Raw genomic sequence first — 21,804 nt, forward strand, 5'->3', positions numbered from 1 at the left:
TATATAAACAGCTTTTTATCTTCCTGAACACCCCATCCAAACAATCCCCAGACTATTCCCTGTCACAGTTGTGCAGGTAGAATTGAGAGCAAGAGCTACAAAATCTCATCTTAACATTCCTCACAAGATTTTTTTGAAATGAGAATATAAATTTCCCCCAACCCCTTGACTCATTTAATTACAGAAAGTCACCTTCTTTCAAAAAAAGCCATATTTTATTGTTTGACAAGTTAATTTAGTTACCTAAATTATTTAATTATTTTCATACTAACATGGCCAATTAAAAATGGCCATACCCCCTCTATTTTCAATTATTAAATGCAAGTACTCTAAGAACTGATTGAGAATGACTCTGAGTCAAAGTTTTGGCTATACTTTTATTTACTTCACGTACTATGAACATATACATTACATGCTACAAAAAAATAAAAAAGGACTTTAACTGTCAAGAAAGTGGATAGTGTTATAATACAATGGCACATGTTCATATTTTTCTTCAAACAGGTTTGGTTAGAATCCTTCCCCAAAACCATTAACAAAAAGGAAGTGTTTTACTCTTAAAGATGATTAGAAATATTTGCATTATTAACAAATACAATTCAAACAGATTAACAAGATTTAACCAGGTCATATATTAGTAAAAAGGCTGGGGCTTACCAAAATGAAATATATATTAAAAAACCATAGCAGCCAGTTGTACTTTTTAGTGTGATATAACGTGTAAATGCACCAGAAGAACACAGTGTAATGGAGCATTCTGCTTTCATGGTGTATTTCTAGAAATGATTATTCTAGTTCTAACACCTGCCTATGCACAAGAGACCAAAACCACAGCCAAGGAAGAGACAAAAGATTGTGACCAACATTCTGAGCAATGATTTTTTTGCACGCATCGGGGAGAAGGGAGGGAACAAACAGAAAAGGATAAACAAAGGCCACAAAAGGATTTCCTCTACATGTTCATGGACATAGGTTCTACCTATTTGCCTTGAAGAGCCTGACAAGTTGAAATGTCTATTTTGTCCAAATTCATACTCCTTTCTATCACCTATGAAACAAAATCACATTTCAGCTTAGAACTGAAGAGTGGAAAACAGTTGCATTAATGTATCAGTCAGCTAAAAAAACTGCTTGACAAGAACTTGGGATTCTAGTGTAACAGCAGCTATTAAGACTCCTCTAGTTTCCTTATTTTGCTCTTTCAAAGTGTACAAATATTCACAATTTATACAGTCTTAACAAAACCACATCTACAAAGTTTGCAGGGTACTTGCTAGTTAATTCAATTCATGTATTTCGTATTAAAAAGGCAAGGTTTGCATAATAAAACTTCCAGAAAAATGATCTTTTGGTATCTGAATTCCTGATTGGAAAAGTACAAATATATGGGCTTTCATTAACTGCAGTTGGCAAAAATACTTCAGAACAGTGTCACTCTAAGGACACACTGTTTATTAAGTTTCTTTTGCAATACCTGAAAAAAAATATAAGCATATGGGCAACTGAAAAACTCAGTATTAAGTCTGTTATTTAGAGTGCAGTTATTGAACAAAACCCTCCCAAACAGTTACAGTGACTATCAAGATCAGAGGAAAACCACAAATCAGCCTTAAAGAACCTGATGAGTTACAGAACCTAGAGTTAGTTTTGCAATTTTTTCCCCTCAAAGTAAATTTTGTACTAAGCTAGAAGAGCTCCCACAATCACTGGCACGTCACCCTAACCAGAATAGCAATCCAAGGTAGAACAGAGCTGCAATTCCTTGTTTCCATTCTTACCCCACTGTCCCTGCTGTCAGTTTTTGATAATAATCCTCAGTAGTGCTCATGAGACCGGTGATGGACAAGTGTGATTAACGTTAGTCCACAGAATTAATGAGTGCCCATAACCTGAACATTACTCAGACTTGCTGATGGATTAGTTTTGAAGTAAAACAACTAGTACTTAAATAGAACAGAAATATTATAATTTCCAGCATGTTACAGAGTTCTGAGGTAAAGTGTTACCAGTATTGTTGTAGGGTCCGTGCCTTGCAGCAAAGGCCTTTGCAGCACGTGCAACCCATGAGCCTTGGGGTCACACGGCTCTGAAGCAACCAAACCCAACAGTTTCAGTTTGACACTATTTAGAAAAACCCTTCTGCATGGATTATACTGTAGTCAAAGTTACAAAATTTAGTTTGGTCACCAGAGTGCTGTGCTTGGAAAACAACCCAGGGTACAGGCAAGGGAGAGTTACTTCAGTGTTTAATTTCAGTTTACAAAACTTACTAAATCCATTCTGATTTATATTAGAGAAAACCAGATAATTAGAAGAACAGACTAAAAAACAGCCATCAAGCAGTGCATAATACTGCCTACTCAATGCACTGATTTTCATCATGAGCTAGGAAGCCATATTTACTCTATTATGCCTTTTGAGAATCAATCCAGAAGCACACAATTATTTTCCATTAGTTTATTAAAAATAAAATCCTCATGAATTCACTATCAAATATTTTACAGATGGGAATTAAACCAGAAGAGTCCCCAGAATGTCTTTAAAATAAAACTAATATTTGGTTTGTCAGTTCACCGTGTTTGACACTGATTTGTACTGTAACAGTATTGTAAAATATTGAAGAATTCTAGAAAAATTAAACTAGCCCTAGACAATTTAATTTTATTGGAAAGCAGTGTCAATATTTTAGTATATTTAGTGAATCAAACACTGCTTTAAAGCTATGTATTAAAGTGCTATGCACGTATTTTTCAGCACTGATATGGAGTTTTACACTTCCATAAGCCTTGTATTTGTGGATAAAAGGAGATACTGTGTGTTAATAAAAATCTTAAATTAAAATCAGCTGCTATGTTTGAAGCATCAACAGTACTGAAGAAATCAATCTAGTGTCCACAAGCTTCTAGAATTCTGAGGTTGATTTGATCTGTCATTTACCATGAAAATGGTAAGGATCTGTAAATCATAAGGCTGTCCCCAACGGCCTTGCATCAGCCTGTGCTGTGCACAGCTAACTGACCACACAGGGCACTGCGGAGCCTTTCTAGGACAGAGAACCCAGGATGCAAAAAAACATGGAGAGAGCTCCAGGATAAATTTGTCAAATTTCTATCAAGGTATTGAATTGTCTACGGTTGATCTTCATCGCCTGAGGAAGAAGCAACATAAGCAATGGGCCCGGAGAGAGCTGTAAATGTTCTCTGAACATCTACAGCACTGCTTTCTCCAGCTGCTGCTGCTGGCAAGGTCCAGGCTGCCGTGCACGTGGACATAAGCAGGCATTACAACCTATAATCATGGCCTAGTTCTGCCACTGGACACACGAGTTATCTACTGTCGTACCCTGAATTACATGACCCTTGCTTAAGGAATGGTGGTGTTGAGTCCCAGGGGTTTGCAGGTTATCAGAATGCTTATCCAAGCAATACCGCTTGCAGCGTCGGTCCGAGCTTAGTCTTGATGGCATCTGCAATAAAAACAAGTTGAGATTGTTCCCATCTGTAAGAGCAACTGTTGAGCCACACTCAGCTGAAGTCCTCGTCAGGATTCTGTTGATCCAGCAGACGGACGTGTGTGAATGGAAAGTGACCACGTCTGCCATTACATTCTCCTTCCCACTGACCACTCATGTTAATCTTTGTGACCTTTACCAGCTCACCGACCTGTGGGGTAAGAAATACACATGTTACAAATCAGAAACATGGGCAGGATGAGCTGCCACCCCTCCCTGGTGTGCTGTCACCCACGTGCACCAGATACACATCTATAAAAAGAAGCTTTAGTCCTGACAGTGTCTGAGACACCAGCCTGCCCCCAATGCCATTCACTCCAAGAAAGTATATAAAGAAATGTACCTAGACCAGGTGAGAACTACCTGAACTGAAGAGCCAGCAATCCAAAGCCAATCTTTCCAAGTGCCATCACGTGCTATCCTGATACACATGCCTTGCTGGACTGACAGAGGCCTGCACACTGCTGAGACTCCATCCAAAGCCTCATACAGCAAGAAAGGCTTGCACCTGGATCAAGTGGACACTAATCTACAAGCTCAAATGCTCTTTAGTTTTGGAATTCCACTTTTCAAACTTGGAAAGTGGAGGATCTCCTCTCTTCACAGATTATAACAAGTGTATAAGAAGTGCTGTAAGGCTGCTCTGTTCGTGCTCTGGACATCCACAGTCAGCCACTACCAAAAGCAAAGCCAGATGGCATTTCAGTCTTTCCCAGCATGGATTTCTTAGAGAAATAAATCCCACTGAATCACAGAATTGTTTAGGTTGGAAAAGATCTTCAGGGTCATTGAGTGCAACCATTAACTCAGCACTGCCAAGTCCAGCACTGATGGGAATAGTAAAGATAACAGATGCCCTCTCCCACTTGCTCAGGAATACATCTCCTATTCTAATCTCCACCCTAATATTGCCAGCACCAATTCCAAAGGCATCATCTATCATCCCCCTGTGACAGAGGGACAAACTGCACAGCAGGCACTTCCCCAGGGCTGTGCAGGCAGTTCAAATCAGGACACAAGTCTAGGTCTGATCAGTCCCCAACTCTGTTTCGTATTTAAGGGTACTTTAATTAAGTGGCACTTACACAACCCGAGAAAGCAGAATTTACATTGTAAAGGCACTCACTGGAAAGTTAATGAATGCACCACTCAAAAGCTGTCTACCCATTTCTACCCCTCTGCAGAATTTTATCAATAATCTGATTTATGAGTAACGTACAACGGTTTTTAGTATTCTTCCCACATCACAGATGGAGGATGCTTTTGGGATAGACAGACTCTATTTTTTTTTTCACTAATACTGTAAATAAACTCTGAAGGTGTGGCCAAAGGCCTCACTGCATTTCATCCAGAAATTCACTGACTATACTTATAGTTTACACAGACGCTCATCACCGTGTTCCAAATCCATCCAAAACACAACCTCATTATTTGCACTTTCCAGGCAGGCAACAAAGAACAAGGAAAACAATTTGAGATGTTACCAATCTCCATTAACTTTACAGGTTTTAATCACTTGAAATAATTTGCCAGAACATCTTTTAACAGTTCATAAATTCAACCCCTTTCATGGACATTTAATTAAGCTTCCCATACCTCTCATGATTACTTATCTGGTAATGAGAGGCCCACTGGGACTCTTGCTGTAGCTTTATTTTTGTCTTTTGTAGTCATTAGTACAGACATTTTAATGAATCATATTTTGAAGAAAATCCTCTTATGTATTAGCTACAGGCAAAAAGGAAGCCTTCCTCCAGTTCTGAATGCAAGCTTCAGCTCTTTAGGAATTTAATCATGCAGTTTGTATAATTTTGCTACTGCTAATAACCACTCTGGGGGTTGTACCAACAAAAATATTCTGCTGACCAAAACAATCTATCAGCTATAATTTAACAAGGATAAGATTCAATATGACAATACTAGAAGTGGAAAATCTGATTTCCTAATCACAGCCATTGCCAGAACAATGTCCCAGATAACTTCAAACTGCTTCAGACCTGGATATAATCTACAGATGAGCCCTCAGCAGAACAGTGTTTAACCTCCAACCCACTGGGAAGGGAAAAGCACAACTTGCACTGGTTTGCTGCCTTAAGACTGTTGGCCTCTGCTCTATCACACCCTAATTAGTGTTCATTAGGGTTTATCTTGGATGCCTCACAATAAACTCACCTGCAAAAGGCGGGTGCAACAGAGCAATGACACTGAGTTACAGTATGGGATGCTTGTGAAACTCCCCTGCTCCCAAGCATCCTGTAGCTGGTTTTTGGTTTCCAGGGGTGTTTCAGGGTCACTGCAGCCAAGGGACACTCAATTATGAATTCCCCTTACTATAAAAAGCTACACTTGAAAGCTGCTTTTCAGTAATTGTTAAATGAGGAGAGACCTCTGAGATCAAATATTTATTTTTTTTGCCAGTAATTTCATTTAGCAGACACACTGATGCAGTTTTTATTCCCTTTTCATTTATATATATAAACCTTTTCATTCATTCTTATATATACATATCTATGTATCTTTACATCTGTCAAAGCAGGACTAACTTTAAACAAGCATGGACCATTTCACAAATGCTGCCTTGATAAAATGGCTCCATTAGATCCTGACTAACTGAGAGATCTTTCTAGATCTGCTTCAAACCTCTGCCTAGTAAGCTATATTTCAACCACTCTCCTGAAGACAATATAGACAACCCTTCCAAAAATTACTTATTACAAGTGCTGAAGTTTTAAAACCTTTAGGCTAGGAGTGGATGTTGTCTCTGAATTCTCCTCACTTTCAGCATTGATTTATGGCAACATTAGTCCATAGTGCATCATCCCACCAAGCACAGCACCTCAGGAACAACACTGTACCCTGCTAGAAAGCCAGGTTTGTCTCAGTCTTCATCAGAAGCTTTAAAACTAAATATACCCCATATGCTTCAAAGCAAAACTGAAGGTTCAAGTGAAGACTTCTGTATGCTGTGGTTTTATTCCAAGTACTCCTCTTTGGTGAGGTCAAGGTGGCAGAGTTCTGCTACTGTTACAAAGAAAAAAAATAAATCCATCGATCTCAGAGTCATTCACCACACAGATCTTCCCTTTTCCTCCTCTATTTTCTCTTAAAATAGACTGAAAACTCCTTGCATAGGTCCAGTTACATGCAAAATAAATGTTAACTTCTGCTGCTGAATCTTTTTTCTATAATAGAGCACAGCCTTTATTAGAACATCACCTGCTCTGCTCCTCCTTCCCTGAACTCTTCAAAATCACGTCAGGCTTAAAATAACAGAACAGCACAGATATTCTGTTTGCAGTTTGGGCAAAAACTGTTTGATGTTAAGAATCTATTTTTCTAAGAGAAACAGTGGGATCCACCCCCTCCCATGAATATTGCCAGATTTAAGGATAAGAGTTTTCATTTGGAAAGAATCCCACTTGCTGTATTTATAAAGAGGTCTGGGCAAAAATGGCCTGATAAGATTTACATAATGCTCTCTACTAAGTTATCTAAGAAAGAGATCTCTAAATAAACAGAGAAGGAACACCATGAAGTGAAAGGGAATGTGGAGAAAGGAGACAACAAGAAACAGCACTTTGATAGACAGGATGAAGAAAAACTTGGGAGAAAATGAAGTGCATATTGCTTTTTTTCCTGTACAGACATTGAAAGCAACTCAGTAACATTGTGATTGGAAGTGATAAAAGCTGCAAAGATTTGAAGGCCACTAGAAGCAGTGATAAATGGCTCAGTTTTTAAAACTAAGTGTTTGCAATATTACATACAGAATGAAGAACCACGACTGCTATTGCATTTCTTAAATGAAGAGCAAGACAGGAATACAGCACCCTAAACAAGAGGGCCAAGGTGTCAACTGACAAATATTTAAGTAGTTTTAAGAGGCCCACAAAGGCCATTTCTCAACACCAGAAATCTCCTGTGGTCACACAGCCAAGCTGAGCTGACCCTTAGCTGCCTCTCCCAAATACTTCAGCTACTCAGCCTTTCCCACCAGTTAGTAAAAGACACTAGAGGTGAAAGGTAGCTCAGAAGAGAGAGGTGTTACCCACAAAACTGCTCTTCCTACAGCACAGCACGGCACTCTTGCCGGATCATGTGAGTTTTGGTGAAGAGGATTGAACTAACCTAAGATCAGCCCTGGCACCCACGAGCTGCTCTCCAGCGTGGAAAGCATTTCCTTTCACTCTAAGTTGCTTATGGCCTGGATTAGCAGCATTTCCTCACTCTCCCTATTTCACTCCATGCTCCCAAATCCTGCACTAGGCAGCAGTGTGGGGTTCTTTAGTGGAATAAAGTGAGAAGTTAAGGCTTAAGAGAATGCAAATTCAGAAAGAAAACCAGAAGATTTTGCTAAATATGCCACAACAGTATCCAGAGGCTCAAATCCAATCTAACATCTAGGAATTATAACAGCCTGCATTCAGGAATATTCCCAAGCTCCAGGAGGTAACTGGGTGGAAAAGGTGAGAAAAAGAAGGAAAGAAATAGCATTTTAACCTTTATGAGAGTTTGAAGGGTAAAAATCCTCACATTTCCCCAAAATCTGGTGAGTTTACATGAATTTTTATACCTGCTTCTCAACCCCAAGATATTCAGCCCTATAACAGAATGCGTAGCAACTCAGAGTATATTCACTACCTACATGGGAAAGATTTCACATCTGCCAGGCTGTACATCAGTTCTCCATCTGCAGCATGTGCTGCATCTCCCAGTTCTGCACCAGACACACACCTACAGCTGCCAGATCACTGAAGTCCTGGAGTGCCTTTTGTGCTATGCACAATTACACAAAGTATTTGAGAGTGCAGAGGAGATGCTCTGACTCAGCACAGAAACTGTTTTTTCCCAAGTACTTAAAATGTTATATAAACAGGAAGTCAATTAGGTATCAGGAAATTCCAGAGCCTCTAGCTCAAAGAAAGCCTAGATTAAAGGATACAATTTACATATCCTAAGGCAAAGGTCTGCCACAGGGAATACCTTAGTCTCAATTTCCTCAAATGTAACTTGGGGGAGAACTATCTGATGTGGAGAGATAGAGCATTCCAGTCACCTTTTTAAGAGGAAAAAAGACAAATCAAGAAGGGCCTGTGCAATTACTTGATCCTGTCAGGAAGTGAATCAATCCGGGGAAAACTCAGTGCTTTACTACAAACCCTACTCCATCAATCACTGCTTTACACCAGACCTAACAAACTGTGGTGTGAATTGTAAAATACTCCTGCCTCAAACCTAAACTCAAAGTAATCTGCTTGAGGTGATGTTACAATTAAATTCTATGTGTGATCATCATCTCAGTCCAGGTAATTTCAAAGTGTACCAATGTTTCCACTGATTGCTTTAAAACTGCTGACACATCGGGGAGAAAAAAATACCCAACACAACACAAACCAACAAATAACCCAGCACACCTTGTACAGATTGTGGTGAGGCACACAACAGCAAACACAGGTTCAGACACGCAATTTATGAGCTGCTCCCTCTCCCTCCCCCCACAAAAAAACATGGATGGGGAAACACTTATGTTAGTGATGGTTGACAACAGACACAATACTGGTTCAGTAACCTAATAATAATCAACAATAATCTAATTTACAAGTGACTCGAGTCACTCATTTTATCCATAACTTATTAATCATGACATAAAACCAGTATTACAAAGCTTTTCCCTTTCTCATTCCTCCAAAACTACCACGTGAGCGAAAGGGAAATCCCTTGAACAGATCTCTTCCTTCTAAATTTTGCCCATTATGTACCTCCAAAGCCAAGGCTGTCTTGTCGTAGGCATTAGGGACTCGCTTCTGGATAACCCGGGCAAAAATAGGGCCATTCTGAAGGTTAGGGAGCGGAGTGTTGATGCTGGGCTGGGCATAGGGCCCTGGCTCCGGCCCACCCAGTGGTTGTGGGTGGGAACTATCCTGGTTACCTCCAATCAGAGTGGGGACTGAAGCAGAGGAAGGTCTATACTTCTCGACGTAAGGAACGGGTATCATTCCCCTCTTCCCTTCGCTGTCTTCTGCGTTCCACCACTGCTCTTCAGGCTTATCCCGGATTCTCAGTATGTCTCCTTTCTTAAAGGGGAGGTCTTCCTCATCATTGCCATTAAAGTCAAAGAGGGCTCGCACATACTCGGCCTCCTCCTGCCTGAGGATAACCCCGCTATTCTGCCTCGAGCGCGAAACGGGTTCTATCAAGGTTGTAGTGTCCAAATAGTGTATTTTGTAGAATTCCAGTAAAGATGGCAAAGAATCAAACTCTTGGTCACCTATTCGAAATCTGGTGGGATTCGACCCTGAAAAGAGAAGGCAACATGTCAAGGAGAGCATGAAAACTACAAATCAAACATTTGAGAAGACAAATACATTTATACAGAAGTATTTCAACACCAAATTTGATCACCTTGATATCGTATTCAGCTTCTCAGAGCATTTTCAATCAAAGGCAGCACTATCATGATTACGAGTACAGGTTTTAAAAAGATTTTGTCAAGGAAGGAAAATAGAAATTCTTTGGCACCACCAAACTTCCCGAATTAAGATAAAAATATCTTTGTTTCTTTCAATGTTACATGGACGCAACAGATTAAAATATTCAGTACATCAGGGTTTCTCAGGAGCCTGTTCAATTCTCCTGTTTTATACTCTAAATATAGGAAGTAAATTTTGGTACCATTTCAAGAAAATTATTTTTTTTAACTCTCTTCTGCTGTTCAGATCTATTTCCAAAGAACAACACTGCAATAATGGTTATTTACCTGTTGTAACACCTTGGTTTAAAGGCATGGACACTACAGAAAACTGCTTTGCATGGCAGCAAACAAGTGATGTCAATGAGCAAATAAAGTAATTTTTCATTTTGATAAAAGGTACCAGTAAAGAAAATTATCTCCGTTCCATGCAATGCAAAGCAACAACATATATTTTCATAACAGGTATAACTCAGCCTTTTAATCTCAAGTCTTGGAGCTTCTTTGCCATGTTTGTCAGATGGAGCCTAAGCTATAAATCCAAACCTCACATACACTGGAATACAGATGATGTTCACATCCAAGCCATTACAAGCATCACTACAAATGCAGAATATCCATTTCCAATCTGTGTGCTGTGCTTTTTTTTCCATTTTTGTTCTTCAGGCTCAGCTAAGGAAAAACACACACATGATGTTCTATTTCCACCATGCCCCATGCCATCAGTTATGGGAAGAACTGGGGAAGGCTGGGGGAAGGGAGTGCAGATGAAAAGATTTATACTTTAATGAGTAACTCTTTTAGCAAGACAGAGATGCTTACTTTGCAAGTCTGTTTTCTCTGCAGGGAATATCTAACAGTCCCAAGCCTTAGCTCTGGAGTACAAAGCTAGCAGAATCTTTCAAGCTGTCACTGATCCAAAACTCCCTGCAAAGCAGCACTGTCAGCATGGAAAGCTAATGTTACAACAAGTTCTTTCAGGAGAGCAGAAAGGGGTTGTAACAGAGAAAAGGGCAGATTCAATAAGACCAACACCCGAGAAATGAGTTCTGAAGTATCCTGAAGGAACAGGAGCATTAGTGGAGCTGGTTAAAGGAAATTCGAAGGAGCAGAACTAAGTCACTGGAAAAAGCATGTCTGCATGCTTTAACAACCCTGAAAGGCTCTCAAAAGAAATGAATACAAACACAGTGAGCCAAAACCCAAAAGCAACAGCCTTGAAAAACTGCAAAAAAAAAACCCTCAAACTGGCATCACCAGAGATAAAGGAAGTTAATGTAATTATCAGTGAGAAAGGGGAGCCCAGCATGGGAAGAGAATTAAGAATCCATCATATTCTCCCACAGAGTAGTGCTGAGAGGATGCAAAACCCCCTCAACTTCTGTTGCTGAGATGCAACTTACAGCTCTAGACTTGGCCAGAACCCTGGAATTTCATCCCAGTGGCACTGTCAGCTCTGTGGGCTCAAAGGACAGGAATTCTGGCTGGACAGGCAGCATGCCTGCAACACTTCAGAACAGCTCAGTGGAAAACAGGATCTGGGAAAGCTGCACTTCTGCTAGAGTTAGAAGTGGGAAACACATCAGGTCTCAGACCAACCTGGTGACAGAAACCATGTGCAAATTTCCAGCACTATTTTAGCTGTGAATCTTTAGGGATCAAGGCTTGACATCTGAGCAAAAAGAAAAAGTCATGAGAACTTAAAGAGCAGGGCAGCAAAGTTCTTTGCAACCCATATGGAGAAGACTTGAGTCTCAGGGAAGTTCACTGACATGGAACTTATTTCACATGACAGAAACAGAGAGGCTGAAACACCAATTTACCTCAGTGAAACCTGCTACAAGCTGACTCAGCCAGGGGGCTGAGCTCTGTCTCAGCAATGTGGGATTCACAGAAAAATCTCCACAGGTCACAGGAAATGAGCAGTTCATCAGTAACATTCATCAGCCAGGTCAATCTTCAATCTTCACCAGGATGAACAAGGCATTTTGAAGTGTCTTTTTTTTTTTTTTTTTTTCCTTTGGAACAGGTTCACGCTCTTGAATTAATGCACAACAGCCTGAGGGACCTGCCAAGTGTACCTGAATCCAAGTTGGACTTTAAGAAGAAAAGTCCTCTGGAACATTATGTACAGAAATCACTGTACTGTATCCTGGAAAATCAGATCCTGAGAGGTGTTTTGCACAGCTGAACAACAGCCAGAGGACACAGACCCTCCAAACTGTGGGATCAGAAAGATCAATGCACTCCTTGAAGGGACAGAGAGAAAAGCATCAGAAAGGAGATATGTCACCCTCCCAAAGACCATGCTGCCAAAAAACCACATGCATTTCTGAAGCTTTTCTTTTAAAAAATGTAAGACAGCTACAGAAGATTTAGAACAAGAAATCTATAAACTTAATCTAAATTAATCATCAATTAATATAAAGGCAGCAATCTCTTAATTGTCTGGAGAACTTAAATAGATGACTCCTAAAATTTAGCTAAAACAGGCATAAAAAGGTCAACATAGTTCAAAGTCAATGGTGGTAAAATGCAGATTAGAAATAAAATACAACTCCACCTTCCCAACCAAGTGGAAAACTTTCCATCAGTTTAAATCTTTTGTGGATCTTCAGCTACAATGTTCACATGCAGTGGGAAACTATTCCACTCCCTACAGGCTCCTGAGTTTTGTCATTCCCTGGTATAATGAAATTCAAAGATTAACAGATTTCAGGATCAGAGGAATGCTTCAGCCTCTTGTTTGAACTGTGACACTGCTCAGGCAAGATCTAACACAAGAAAAAGGTACAGCAACAAGGTGAGTGGGGTTTTTTTGGGAATAAGAGCAGTTTTCCTTTATGATCCTGAGATTCCTCTTGAAGGCACAAGTCTGAGCAGCACAGTGTGCACATCTTCTGAGTGCTCCCAGGAAGAGCACAAGCATGGAAAGGTGAGTCCATTTCCTGCAGGAACTTCAGTCACTTCCTGAGAAAACTGGGACACTTGAGTACTGGAAATTCTCTTTTTGCAGCCTGGCACAGCTGAAGAAGAAGAGCTGCTCAGGGAGTACCTCCACCACCAGCACTGCTCAGCTGAGCAAGATTAACTTTTTTAATGAGAAGCACAAAGGGCTGAGTATCCTCTTTCTTCCTTACTCCATGTCCACTAACATAACTCCAGCCATCTCAGGATGCCACAAAAGGTGAGGCAAGAGTTAAAATCCAAAGGGTCCCACAATTGAAGAACGTTTCAAACCTGGCTCATAGCAGTTCTCTGTTTATGATGCACATTCCCTCCTGTCACAACCCTCTGACACTGTGCTGCCTTTGTGCCAGTCTGGGAAAAAGTGCTTGTGTATGTTTTAAATATTGTCCAGATCCTGGGGAATCGGGGCTATAAACCACCCAATATTCTGCTGATTGGGCAGGTGGTGAAAACACAGAGCAACTTCTCCCTTTCTCAGGCATCTCAGGGGGTTTGCATTTCTCTCTTTACTCCAATTATTAGTGTCAATAGGGAGTTTTCTCATTATTCCCAAGCTTTGGAAACCTTTTCCTTCACCAAAATACAGGTCTTTATTTTTGCATCTAGTTTTACTCTGTAAGGGTGGCTCCCTTTCCCAATTCAGAGTGTGTTTAGGGCCACAAAAGCTGTTCTTATCTCACAGAGCACCAGTAAGACACCCCAGTGATGTAAGCCACTTCCTCCTGGAGCATACGGGAACTGGGCTCTGAAGGCACCACATTCCAGCCCTTGTGCTTCCTCCACCCCCACGGGTGGGGGACACCTTTTTTCCTTGTTCTCAAGTACCTTCCTACTCATGCTGAGCAGAACAAATAAATCCCATGAACACCCTATAAAAACATAAAACTCTATTGAGTGGAAGAGCTCTGAGCACACCAGGAAAACATTCACTCAGGAGTTAGACTCATTTCTGATCACTGCAGTCATCATTTACAGATCAGAGGATAAGAGCAGATGTCTAATATAGGCACTTTCTAAAGCTGCAACTAGTTTAGTAATATACTTTGATCTCAATATAAAAATGAAAATAAAACCAAAACACAAGCATCAGAATTAAACCACTCTGCTCACACATGCCTAAAGCCACTTGACCCAGGGCTGAGTGTGGGTATCACTCTGTAAGGATTCTATGATTCCAGGAAGTTCAATTCAGAATCATGTTCTTAAAACTCATAATGTGAAATGTGAAAACATTCATTTCTGCATTTTATCTGTTGTATTTGCTTACTTCAGGCAGACAAATTTAATAACATTAAGGCTTCATCTTTATAATGCTGCACTCTCAAGAGAGAGCATTTCTATCTTTAGGTATTTCAGGCATTTTTTTAGTGCATATCACACATTTTTACCCCAAGTCCCCATGTTACAACACAAACACATGATATATTTAATATTTCCTCTGCTGTCCATCAATATGCTAATGCCTGCATGGAGCACTTTGTCTTGTTTGGGATTTCTTTAGCCATAACTGTGATACTCCATCACAAATTATCCACTCCTACTGGAAACAAATTATTTTTCTTTCCCATAATTCAGTGATTTATCGTATTTTTTAACATCCTTAAAACATTCCAGAAGACATTAAAAAATTCTGTTCAATTCTTTTTTCTTTGTTATGTTGAAAAATCACCTGCAAGAAGTTAGAAACTGCAGCATCAGTCAAAAGGTCAATTTAACAAGAGTTTGCAAGTTTACTTTATACATCAGAAATCAAAGAAGGTATCATGTTTTTGTGACATTGTGGCTTTTAGGGAAGCCAAAGCTCCTCATTTCATTCATTCTGTGCTGAGGCTTCCCTATCCCTGAGAGCAGCCAGGAATTTCAGACACTGAGCCCAACACAAATCAACCCAAGAACCCAACCTGGAATATTCAAATTTCTAAGAGAACCAGTGTATTTGCCAAACAATTGCTAAAAAAAAGAATGTACCATACTAAAATAGAGTGATTTTGTTTTTCCTAATGTTTTAGCTTGACCACAGTAAACAAGCAGGACAATTTGCAAACATTTAACTCTTTTTACCGCATTAGCTTCCCTACCCAAACACAGAATCATCTTCAATCTTCTACTGTTTTCACCTCCCTTCCACTGCAGAACAACCTCCCACTTATTTTTTTCTGAAAGAGCACCTTAATTACACTTGAAGTATAATTCAATATATACCTCCCCAGCACCTTCTTTGGTTGGAGCGTGAAGACAGCAGCATCAGCATGGAGGCATGATTTAATTAAAATTACTGAAATCAGCGTGGGAGTGTCTGTAGTGCAGGAGTGATGCATCACCCCTCCCCAGAACTTCCAGGGGACAAATAAAAAGGAGACCAACCAAAACATAATTATACTTTTCAAGATATATTAAGCCTACTGTGCCACCAGCTTACACAGCTACTCTTTTAAAACAGAAGAGAATTACAAGGCACTTCATGATTTTAACCAAAGCCAACCCACAGAACGCCACAAAATGTTACTGAGCTTAGGATGTAACACAAGAAAAAAGTCAGGATGGCTGTACTGAAGTGATGCCACTGTTGCCCCAGAGATTAGCTGTTCCCCAAAAAACAACTGCCCAGAAGTGACAGACACTCATGACCCCAGTGGTTTTTGTCTTTAAAATCCAGTTAGGTTGGATTTACAACAAAGCATGCTGGTGACCGACTCTGCCCTACACAACACAGCCATCCTTGTCAGCAATTACAGCACCAAACCTGTGTCTGCACACACATGGAACAGGAACCCAGCACATTCTGACCCTCCACAGCAGCAATAAATTCCACTTCCAGCTGAATTCAGCCACCTTTAACTTCTACCTGTGGAGCTCTGTAACCTGAGTGCACTGTGCAGCTCCAGGAGGTTCCTGGGATAAACAGGATGAGTTTAGACTTTCCCTATTTTTCCAATCTGAAATACTTCCCCTGTATAACAGTGCAAATCTACTGGCACTAATTTTGTTTTCTCTCAGATTATCTCCTTAGTCAACCCCTCTGTGCAGAGACTGAAAATTAAAACAAATCTTTTTACATCTTTCCACTACTGGTCTCCTATTCCACCATAGACCTGCACGAGTGTCTCTGTCTACTGTCTGCCAAACAAGTTCACCAAATCTCTTATTACACAGGTTTACTATAATGTCCTGTCCCTCGTTCCCTGGGAGCAGAGCCCGACCCCCACCTGGCTCCCACCTCCTTTCCATCAGTTGTGGACAGAAGGTTCCTCCTCCTTTTCTCCAGGCTCAGCTTTCCTGGCTCCCTCAACCTCTCCTGGTGCTCCGGATCCTCCCCCAGCTCTGCTCCTTTCTCTGGTCATCAAAAAAAAAAAAAAAAAATCTAGTGGCTCCTTGCAGAGATGCCAATGACACATCCACATCAGTTTGCAAGGATTAATATCCAAACTCGAGCAGTTCCAGCACCAAGTTCCCTAATTCCCACAGGAGGGACACCAGTGCCTTTGGACTGCACGTTCTGACACATCCAAGGGCTCTGCACTGCTGGGGTTTAGTTGGACTAAACGGCAAAAAATCTGCTTCTCCCTCCGGCACAATCAGCACCTTCTGCACTTGTAGTGTTACACTTCAACGTGCTGTTTTCATTATTAATGTTCAGCTGATGAGAATAATAGAAAACTTCTCCTTTCAAGGGGAAAGAAACTGAACTTCACATCTGATTTCAAGAAACCATTGCCTTTACATCCTCAAGAGTTCCCACCACTCAAACTCGAACTCAGCCTCCCTGATAATGCAAAACTGCCTTGTCAGAAGTCACACTTTGGGGATGACACTTCCACAGAACCACCTCCCGGCTGAGATGACACGGAAAATCTATGAACTATCGCTAAGGGGGTTAGGAAAACAAAGAGGTGCGAGGCTGGAGCGGCGGGATGCCCAACTCCAGGACGCTGAATTTCAAGTGGCACAGGACGGCAGGTGTGGACGGTCGGCTCTGCTCGGGCAGCGGCCCCAGCTCCGGAGCACGGCTTAATTCCACCACAAAGGCTCCACGCCTGCGAACACCGCCCGGGCGCCCAGCGGAGCCGCCCCGGCTGCCCTGCCCGGGGCTGCGGGCACCGCCGGCCCTGGGGGTCACTCACCCGGGGCCCCGGGGCCCTCGCCGCCGGCCCGCCGGGCTCCCGCCGGCCCCAGGCTGTTGACGATGTAGTGCGAGACGCGGGAGCTCTCGGACACCGACAGCACGAAGTCGCCGGGGATGGTGCCCGAGTCGCGCACCAGGAAGGTGCCGTGGCGCTGCCCCTGCAGCAGCGATACGGCCTCGGCGCGGCTCAGCCGCCCCCAGTACCAGCTCGCCCGGTCCTCGGAGTCGAACTGCCCGGCCATGGGGGCCGCGCTCCTCCCCCGCCCGCGGCCGCCGCCGCCGCCCGCGGAGCCGCTCAAAATGGCGGCCCCGGCCTGACCTCACCTACCGGACGTGACCGCACGCGGGAGGCGTGACGTCATCTCCCCGCGCGGGCGGGGCGGGGGCTCGGTGTGAGGGCGGGCTGTGAGGGGGAGGCGGGAACGGCGGGTGAATCCCGGCATCGATCGGGCTGGGAAACACCGCTGGAATCATCCAGTCCGACCGTGAGCGAACACCGCCTTCTTAACCAGATCAGAGTGCCGCATCCGGTCGTTTCTTGAACACCTCCAAGCGCGGTGACTCCGCCACACCGCTGGGCAGCCCGTTCCAACGTATAATGATATTTTCTGGGAAGAAATTCCTCCTGATGTCCAGCCTTAACCTCTCCTGACACATCTTGAGGCCGTTTCCCTTGTCCTGTCCCTCGTTCCCTGGGAGCAGAGCCCGACCCCCACCTGGCTCCCACCTCCTTTCCATCAGTTGTGGACAGAAGGTTCCTCCTCCTTTTCTCCAGGCTCAGCTTTCCTGGCTCCCTCAACCTCTCCTGGTGCTCCGGATCCTCCCCCAGCTCTGCTCCTTTCTCTGGTCATCCTCCAGCCCCTCGATGTCCTTCCTGAACTGAGGGGACACGGTGCTCGAATGTGGCCTTACCAGTGCCCAGCACAGGGGGACAGTGCCCAGCACAGGGGGACAATCCCTTCCCTGGCCCTGCTGCTGAGGAGGCTTATGAGAATGGACTGGGGTCACTTGGTTTGTTCAGCCTGGAGAAGAGGAGACTGAGGTCAGTCCTCGTTGTGGTCTGCAACATCCTTCTGAGGGACACAACCTGTGCTCTGTGAGCAGGGACAGGACCCGAGGGAAGAGCAGGAGCTGTGTCAGGGGAGGGTTAAGTTGGATATTAGGGAAAGGTTCTTCCCCAGAGGGTGCTGGGCACTGCCCAGGCTCCCCAGGGAATGGGCACGGCCCCAAGGCTGCCAGAGCTCCAGCAGAGTTTGGACAATGCTCTCAGGGATGCACAGGGTGGGGTTGTTGGGCTGTCTGTGCAGGGCCAGGTGTTGGAATAGATGATCCTTGTGGGTCCCTTCCAGCTCAGTATATTGTGTATATTTTCATCTGTACATTAAAGGCTGCAGCTCACTGTGTTTTCCTTCAGGGCTGTGCCAGCAGCCTCTGTCCTCATCCTCCCTGCCAGCCACATATTCCCACCCCATGGCTGTGCCAGCACAGCTGCTTTTCATGGCAGCACACACTGAATTGGGCCAACGAGCTGTTCTGGGTTAAAAATAGCCCTGCAAAAGCAAAACTTTCATTTTATTCAGGGCAGTTCACTGACTGCATTACCACAGAGGTCTGCAAACAGGGAAGAGCTTAAGTTCCACTGGTGCCACAGAGGAGCCATGTGTGTGTGGGCATGCACGAATTAAGAGTTCTATTTGTGAGAACAAAGCAATATTTACCACGTTTAGACTGTACACCAAGATCTCTTAAATGCCAGAGTAATATCTGTCAATGTGTGTAGAATTCTGCTGAATTCTGTGAGTTTTTTTTCCAGAAAGTAATGTGCTTTTTCAGCTGTGTGGTCTCCCTGTGGCAGCACTTGCATAAACAATGTTAGAGCACGGCTGTCCCTGACTGTGAGGGTGCTGTGCTCCTCCCTGCATCCAATATCCTGCTTTTTTGTAGAGCCCTGTAGCTGCCTCCTGGATGGGACTCTGGCATTGTGTCAGGTTACCAGGGTTGTACTAACCTCCACAATATCCCAGTGAGAAAATATTCTGTCTCACAGATGGGGAGCCTGTGGTTCATCAAATCCATAAGAAAAGACCAGGTGCTTGATTTCAGCCTCACACATGAACATCCTTCCTCTGCTGATGCTGTTCTCTCTCCAGATGGACTGGAGCTAGGAGCAAGCCCTGATCCATTTTTGGAAGGCAGTCCCAGTTTCCCTGGTGATGTGTGGGGTTTGCTGGCCAGCTGCAGGAATAGCACACACACTTCCTTGGGTTTTTCACAGGTTTGAAAAGCTGCAGGTCCTTGTTGAGAGCCCAGGACGACAGGAGAGTTAAATCATATCTGCAGGAACACATGTCCTTTCTGATCAGTGTTCACAGACCTCAAACAAACAAACAAACAAATCAACCAATACTTTATTAGAGCAAAATTCACAATTTTTCTGACTCCTGCCAGACCACTGCAAAAAAAGTCTCCTTTTCTGATGGCCCACAGACTGTTCTTTTTTCCCCTCCCTTCCCGGTCCCCATCTCCCGTTTTCAGCCGATCCCAAAACTGCGGGAATTGGTGTTCTCCATCAGGTTTTGGTTTTGGTTTTGGTTTTCGCTCACGTTGGGAATTCTGTTGCATGAGCTCTCTCTGGTGGTCAAAGCTGGGAAACCAATAGCGCTCCTGTCCTAAATCGCTCCCGTGGGTGTTCTTGTGCTGGAATGATTTCACAGGATCTTGGAGTAGTTTGGGTTGGAAGGGACCTCGTAGATCATCCAGGCCCGACCCCGAGCCGTGGACAGGGACACCTTCCACTAGGGCAGGTTGTGGAGAGCTTGAGCCTTGATCACTTCCAGGTTATCCACAGCTTCTCTTCTACAGTCACCTTCTCACCTTCATTATTTGTAAAAGCCTTTCTTTACTCAGCATTTCTGATGATGACCGGTAGCCTTTCCCAAATTTCTTTTTCCTCCCCTATTTAAGCCCTGTATCCCTCAGTAGTTTATTACCCTCGCCCATCCCTGCTGCACAAAGGCTATAAAAGGCAGAGCCCTTCTGCCCAAACCTGCTTCCTACAAGTTTGAAAACAATTAACATTTTAAGAGGTCAGGTGATCTTTCACAGGCAGAGGGATTGCAGAGAGGAATGTGAAAGAAAAACAAAGATCTGGGACACAGTCTCAGAAGAATAAAACAAATCAGCTTGAAATGCTGACGAATTCACTATTACAAGATCCTGAAAGGAATTATAAAATATTATGAAAACATTCTATTCACTCACCTAGTAGTAAAAGCCCCACTGGTACCCAGGTTTAATTTCCCTCTTCTGATTTTATTGTCCCTACCAGTTGGCCAGAGATTGTTTTTTCCTAAGCTCTAAAATTCTGGCAGTGTGTCTAAAGCCACAGTCAATCAGTAGCAAGTTTCTTGCTGAGTGCAATGAGTGAATCTTGAAAAGGTGCCAAGTATGGAGGGCTGTAGTACAGCAGTGTTCTGCCTGAGGTGACATCCAAGGGATGTTAAAACAAAATCAGGAAACACCTGGGTCAGCCCAAGGTTCATCTGCACTCTGCTGACAGCAGTGCCAGGTGACCTGGTGTCACATAACCCTGTCCCAGCTGCTCCTTGAAGGGTTTGGCTTTGTCAAGCTGGTCTAGATCACATGGCAACCCTGTGTCCTACTTAGAAAACTAAAACTAAGGGAGGAGAAGTTCCGTCTCTTGGTTTCTTCTCCCTGTGACCTGAAGAAACAGCATTTCTTCCACAGAAATGTTTCCTCTTGCAATTAGTTCAGGCTCAGCTGCTCGCAGGAGGTGCCTGTGTCCTGTTTATTCCTTTTCTACGCCTCATGTGGCCTGGAACCTTACTTCACACCTGGCTTGGAAGTGTCACCTGTGCCAGAAGTTCCTGCCAGGTGGGATATCAGACCCAAATGTAGCACTTTTGGTGAACAGTGACATGAGCCGTTGTGTCATGAGGTCTGTGTGAAGACTTGGGAATAGATAATCTTGGAGTGATGGGTGGAAGGATCTCTTGAGCATGCTGGATTTTGTGTAAGGGGAGGAGCCTTCATGCTGCCAGCTGGGAAATGTATTTGTGACAAAGGCTAAATTTGAATTTTCCTGGGAGGTACCATCAGTTCTGAGGGAGAGTGATGTGTCACAGGAATGGACTGGAGAGGGTTTATTTGTAATATGTGCAGAAATGAGGCGTGGAGCAGCCTGAGCTGGAGGGAAGGGTCCTGCAGCTGGAGAAGTAATAGGAGTTCTCAGTGGTGTGATGACCAGACACAATGACAATGGGATGTGGCTGTGTAGTCTGGCAGTTGTGGTGTGAAATAATGATGCCAAGGCAGGAGGAACTCCTCAGCTAGAACAGGGCTCTGGTCTGCTGTGTGTGAGGGAATGGAGCTAATTAGTGTCATTAGGGGAATGAAGAACTTGTCTCATGGGGACTGGTGAAAGCATGTGGTTTATTTAGGCCAGGAAGAGGCAAGGCTGCTCTCCTGGAATAAGCTGAACACCTTGGGACAAGGGGACAAAGAGAACAACTGAGCCCCAGAACAATGGGACGCAACCCTGCAGAGAACTGCGAGCTGAGAATTAATTTGATTCCATCAGAGGTGTAACATTCCGCTAGTATGGACGGCAAAATTAGAACATTAGAGTTCAGATAGTTTAAAAACCTCCTTTTTTTTTTTTTTTTTTTCGGAAAAGACTTAAGTTCTGTGTTTGTCTGCTCTCCGGGGCCG

General features: G+C 43.3%; 1 protein-coding gene across 5 annotated transcripts; it reads right to left on the bottom strand.

Annotated features, from left to right (window-relative positions):
- Window positions 1-357: 357 nt before the first annotated feature.
- On the bottom strand, window positions 358-17,398 carry CRK (CRK proto-oncogene, adaptor protein). Of its 5 annotated transcripts, XM_041482772.1 has the most exons (4): window positions 17,072-17,398; window positions 9,271-9,806; window positions 6,425-6,529; window positions 358-3,662 (listed from the first exon to the last, which is right to left on the bottom strand). In XM_041482772.1, the coding sequence occupies exons 1-4, from the start codon at window positions 17,313-17,315 to the stop codon at window positions 3,525-3,527; spliced, it is 1,023 nt and encodes a 340-aa protein (XP_041338706.1). In that variant the 5' UTR covers window positions 17,316-17,398; the 3' UTR covers window positions 358-3,524. The 5 variants fall into 5 exon arrangements, with proteins under 5 accessions (XP_041338706.1, XP_041338702.1, XP_041338705.1 ...); XM_041482768.1 differs by lacking the exon at window positions 6,425-6,529; XM_041482771.1 differs by lacking the exon at window positions 6,425-6,529 and having other exon boundaries at window positions 3,462-3,662; window positions 9,441-9,806.
- Window positions 17,399-21,804: the final 4,406 nt, after the last annotated feature.

This window comes from Pyrgilauda ruficollis, unplaced genomic scaffold (assembly GCF_017590135.1).
Source record: "Pyrgilauda ruficollis isolate IOZ18807 unplaced genomic scaffold, ASM1759013v1 scaffold59, whole genome shotgun sequence".
In the NCBI taxonomy this organism is placed as follows: Eukaryota; Metazoa; Chordata; class Aves; order Passeriformes; family Passeridae; genus Pyrgilauda; species Pyrgilauda ruficollis.